Here is a 5612-nt window from a genome sequence, read left to right on the forward strand (position 1 = left end):
AATTAAATGGAACGATTAATCAGGCCATTAGTCGGAACTAATTTAATATTATTTTTATTTATAAATAATAATACATGTAAATATTTTACTATTTTGATTATACATGTATAATTTTTATTAATATTTATACAAATAAATTTAAAATATGGGATATTATTCAATTATTAAATTAATATAATTCTTAACATATAACTTATGAGTTGAGGTCAATTTGAGATGAAAATTAAGAAATTTTATTATATAACCATTTAAAATAGTAAAAATGTATACATGATTATTATTTTTCTTAATTTTTTTACAAAAACTATTTTTTAATTTTTTTTATATTACTAAATATTTTTTAAAAATTTTATTAATTATGCCGATTTTTGACCGACTAACCCAATTTCTGACCGATCAATCCGATTTTTGACCGATTTTCTTAAAAAACAATTTCTGACCCGATTTTCGCTGATTAAGTTCAATTTTCTACCGAACAGCGATTAATCGCCGACTTTTTTTTCTGTAACTTGCAACCGCTACCCTTCGGGTGCGTCATTTAAGCGACATGTTCTGACTCAGGATGCATAATCATAAATTCTCCTCCCGTGGGATTCGAACCTGTGTAAGAGAATAGTTATCTCATTTTTAACCAACTGAGTCATCCCTTGCGGGCAAATAGTAGGAGTGAACACTAAATATAGTGTACCAGAAGTCTACTCAACCCAACATCCATCACCAGACTCTAGACTGAAACTTTTTTAGTGCTTTGTGTGGTCACGAAACAAATATAAAGATGATTAGGAGCTCCTCGAATTAGCTATTTGAGAAATTCCACGCAAGGTGTCCTTATCTTAGAGCAGCCAAACAAATGTACTTTGGCCAAGATGTATCAGTATTCAGTATATTGTTGATGGTGTCACTTTTGGCTAGAAACAGGGTTACCACTTTCATAATATCGCAATAGTAGTGCATGATATGATTATTTAATAAAACATCATTAACTTCATGGTGGACGCGTTTGCATGTTACCTTTGCTTAAGAATAGGTCTTGCCCCTGGTTCATCCCTTATGAGCAATTGTGAAGTCTAAGCACATTATTAAAGAAACAGATATGGAAGACCTCAAATTCTTATGTCTGCTTTGACTCGATCCTCAACATCAGCCATGAGCCCGTGTAAATCATGACAGCTTTTTAGAATAGACACCATATAAGGTTCAGTAATTACCTAATAATACGACAATAATATTTATTTAAACAGGGGTTTGACAAGGACACACAGATTTATGTACATATAAAGCAAAATCTTACTCTTTTCAGAGGCAATTCCATTGTTCCTAGTTACTTCAGCAAATGTGACCACTGTTGCAGTAGCTTTGAGTGACACAAGACGTAAATATAATCGGAAACCATACAAAAGAAAAAAAATCCAGCATATAACCCATGAATCACATGGATTGACCACATGATATAGCATGTCATCAGAAAAAATAAAGAACCAGGCACTTGGTGTTGTTATTTGTTACAAAGACAGCAACGGACAAACAGTAGAAGCAAAATCTACGGTCATAGTACTGTTTGGCTTATAATGGCAAGCTAACTGTCTTCTCAATCTCTCTTGAATCTTAACGATGTCAGAGAGTAATAATACAACATTATCAGATTATACATCAGCATGTAAGGTGCAAAAGGTGATGGGTGGAATCAGAGAAGTTTCTGGTCCCTAAACATTATTTGGGGTTTTGAATTATGTAGCTTGTATCCAGATATTACTTGTGCAAACTATGCATTGATATGATAGTCTAAAGTCGCTATTTTAGACAACTTTCTCCTCCTTTCCGGGTATAAATCATCTACAATGATCTTGTTTGAGCATCATTGACATTGGGAGCTTATAGAAACAGTCCAAAGGTAAACAAATATAAATTTTGAGAAAAACCTTGCATCTAAAAAAAATTAAAGAAACTAGCTAACCTTACACTTTGCAGGTACATGTCAATTAAAAACTTAAAGATGAGGTTTTCGGTGAAACATACCATGGATCACCAGTATTCTTTACAAGAACAGTATCCATCCCTGAAATGGTGAAAGCGGTTTCGATCCCTTACAATTATATCCCGTCCATATATTTGTGACATGAGCTTTATAGCAGAATGACAATCGTTACATGTTCGGAGGTTCTTCACCACTCGAATAGCTTTTCCCGGAGGTGTGCTCATTAGTCCAAAAGCAACAGCAACTCTCTCGCTATGATATCTAACTGCTCTTTCCTTCTCCTCGTCCTCAATATCATGGAGCACAGAAGTCTTATCTGGCTCATGCCCATGTCTTTCTAATTCTTTTGCAATATCATCTAAAAATATATTAATTTTGTAAAACTGCGGATGTGTGCTATCACCAACCACAAACTCATGCACTATATTGTCCACCTCAATCGAACTGCATCCAGGTGTTTTACGAACACCTCTCTCCAGCATCAACTTACGGCACGAGTTGACATCTTTCCAACGATTTAATGATGCAAATAGATTGGACAGAAACACGTAATTACCTCCATCACCTGGGTCTAACTCCAGCAGATGCTGTGTGACTTGCTCACCAATATTGGTATGCTTATGAATATGACATGCTCGGAGTAAGCTTCCCCACACAACAGCATTTGGCTTCATGGGCATGGCACCTATTAATTTCAGTGCTTCTTCAAGAAACCCTGCTCGACCAAGCAGATCCACCATGCAACCATAATGCTCAATCCAAGGTTCAACACCATATTTACTACGCATTATAGAAAAATATCTTCTACCTTCAGAAATCATGCCTGAATGACTACAGGCACAGAGGAGGCCAACAAAGCTGACTCCGTCTGCCCGTATCCCCTCCTTCTCCATGGATTCAAAAATAGATATAGCCTCCTCACCGCAGCCATGCATTCCCAATCCAACAACGACAGAATTCCAGCAAAAGATATTCTTCACATCAAGGTTATGGAATACATTTAAAGCAGATTCTATACTCCCACACTTACAGTACATGTCTACAAGAGCATTTCCCAGAACAACATCAATTCTAAGTCTTTTTCGTCTAATATAATTATGAATCCATTCACCCATATCTAAAGCTCCAAGATGAGCACATGCAGATAACAAACTAACCATCGTTACCTCCGTCGCCCTCACACCATCAGCTTGCATTTGCTGAAACATACGAATCGCACTATTAAAATCCCTGTTCTGAACAAATCCAGCAATCATAGTATTCCACGTAACAGAATTCCTAACTCCCCCCATCTGAAAAAACAAATCCTCAGCTTCCCTAATAAACCCCATTTTACAATACCCATCAATCATCGCATTCCACGACACAACATCCTTAACTGGACTCTCATCAAACAACAACCTACCCGACCTAACATCCCCAGCTTTACAATAACACGTAATCATTGAATTCCAAGAAACCGAATTCCTTTCATCCATTTTCTCAAACATTTCACCAGCCTCATCCACACACCCAAACTTCCCTAAAATCGAAATCATCGCATTATCCGCCACCACATCTCTCACAGACATTTCGTCAAACACCTGGCGTGCACTCCTCAAATCCCCAACTTTCCCATAAAAATCAAGCAACCCAGTTTGCTGAACAACATCATTCACAAAACCCATCTTCACCAACTGACAATGACATGATTTCCCCATCTGGGTCTTCTCCAAACCAGCACAAAACCTCAAAATCGACGAAAAAGTACTCAAACTAGGCACTACATTACTCAATCTCATCTCATTGTACACACATATAACAAGCCCATAATTACGATATGATTTCAGCGACAAACCAATAAATGAATTCCATAAAGAAGGTATAGAATCTGAACATGGCAAATGTTTCAAGAAATGTAAAGCATAATGTAAATTATGAGAAATATAAGCAGATGAAATGAAGTGAGTTAAAATGGCAGTTGAAGAAAGAAGGCCAAGAGTGTGAAGCTGAGTATTAATTTGCTGAAGATGTTTGAAATTTAAATGAGTGTTTTCGCGCAAAATTGATGTTATTGTGTTATATAATATAGATTGTGGTGTTGGTTTAATCATAAGAGAACTCATAGAGCAAGAGTATGTATAATTTACACGCCAAAATTTCTGATTTTTAAACTTGTCCCCATTTATACATGTAAAATGCTCTGCATTTCTGTTTTTCTTTACTTTCAGAAGAGGCCCAAGTCCCAAGCAATCTTGGATCTTTTTAAGCCGATTTTAAATATGGGTTTTAATATATAACAATAGTGTGTTAAATAAAACTTAGTCTTTATTTCAACGGCCTTGATTCAAGAATTTTTTTTACCTTTCGCTATAAATATCCACGGAAAGAATTTTTTCCTTTCCGGGGATACTTTTTGAAATTTTAATTTTTTGTGATTAAAAAAAATTAAGTATAAAATCCCTAATTATTTAATTATAGTGTACAAAAAATAGCAACAAAAGTAATTCATGCTCAATAATTACATAGATATCTAAGTGATAATTAATTATGTTACATTTATTTTTTTTCTTCCTTTTTTAAGGTGTGACGATTCTGGTGATAAAAAATATATTTTATTGTATGTGACATATTAGTTAAATATTATGTTGTTTATAATTTGCGTAGTTTCAATATATATGAACATAAGATGATGAAAACTTATTACATATGAAGTTGAAGATGTCTGATTCCAATCTCATATTTCTCGTGTTGAATTTTCAGAATAATATTATTAAATTATTTGCGACAGTAGTCTTGGTGTCAGATCTCACATATTATTTTATAGTGTAGAGATTAATATATCGTTTCGTTTTTCATTTTGTTCATGAATGATTTCAACCTTTTTTCAACCTTTTTCCTAAAGATTATTTTTCTAAATTCGATAAAATTTTCATACATATTAGTACTTCAAATTTTTAATAAATATATACATTTTAGAGACTGATTTTGTATGAAATATAAATTATAATCTAAAATTCATTTTTTAAGAATTCACAATTATTAAAAAATATATACACAAAGTTTAAATTTTGATATTTGTGCATATTTTGTTTTAACAAGGTGGAATATGGAAAAAAGGCTGGTTGAGTACAACACATGTAACTTTACCTGACCGTGCGTTAATCAGGAACAAATACTGAGTACTTTTCAAAAATCAAGTCAAATTATAAATCAAGTTAACAATTTTGATATAAATTATTAATTGACTTTTCCTTATAAAGATCTCTAACACATTAATTTATTAATTTATATGGATGTAACATGATACAAACACCTTATTTCATTGGTATAACGTTCGAATTGGTCCAATAAACAAATTTTCTAAATCCTCTAAGAGGGCGTTTGGAAACTTACATTTCATTTGAAATGAGGGATTTCAAATGACAGTATTTGAGTTGTCATTTTAAATTCTCATGTTTATACTAATATTTGAATGTCCTGGATTTCAAATGAAATCCAAATTCAAATTCCCAAACAGCTTATTTGATCAAATCCAGAATTTCAAATGAAATCTAGTTTCCCAAACGGGCCATAATTGAAAAAACATTTTACCTTGATCGAGCTCTGATACATTTATGGAAAACGGTCAATTTTGTGTTTTCTTAAATCGAGTAAA

General features: G+C 33.4%; 1 protein-coding gene across 1 annotated transcript; it reads right to left on the reverse strand.

Moving 5' to 3' along the window:
• Positions 1–718: 718 nt before the first annotated feature.
• Positions 719–4206, reverse strand: LOC141720582 (putative pentatricopeptide repeat-containing protein At5g40405). The gene is made up of 2 exons (XM_074523072.1): positions 1292–4206; positions 719–1208 (listed from the first exon to the last, which is right to left on the reverse strand). The coding sequence occupies exon 1, from the start codon at positions 4078–4080 to the stop codon at positions 2023–2025; it is 2058 nt and encodes a 685-aa protein (XP_074379173.1). The 5' UTR covers positions 4081–4206; the 3' UTR covers positions 719–1208; positions 1292–2022.
• Between the last annotated feature and the right edge of the window lie 1406 nt (positions 4207–5612).

This window comes from Apium graveolens, chromosome 4 (genome assembly GCF_009905375.1).
Source record: "Apium graveolens cultivar Ventura chromosome 4, ASM990537v1, whole genome shotgun sequence".
Lineage (NCBI taxonomy): Eukaryota > Viridiplantae > Streptophyta > Magnoliopsida > Apiales > Apiaceae > Apium > Apium graveolens.

Bases quoted from the DNA above. Each gene is read 5' to 3' on its own strand.
- LOC141720582 (XM_074523072.1), bottom strand. From the start codon at position 4,080: ATGAGTTCTCTTATGATTAAACCAACACCACAATCTATATTATATAAC.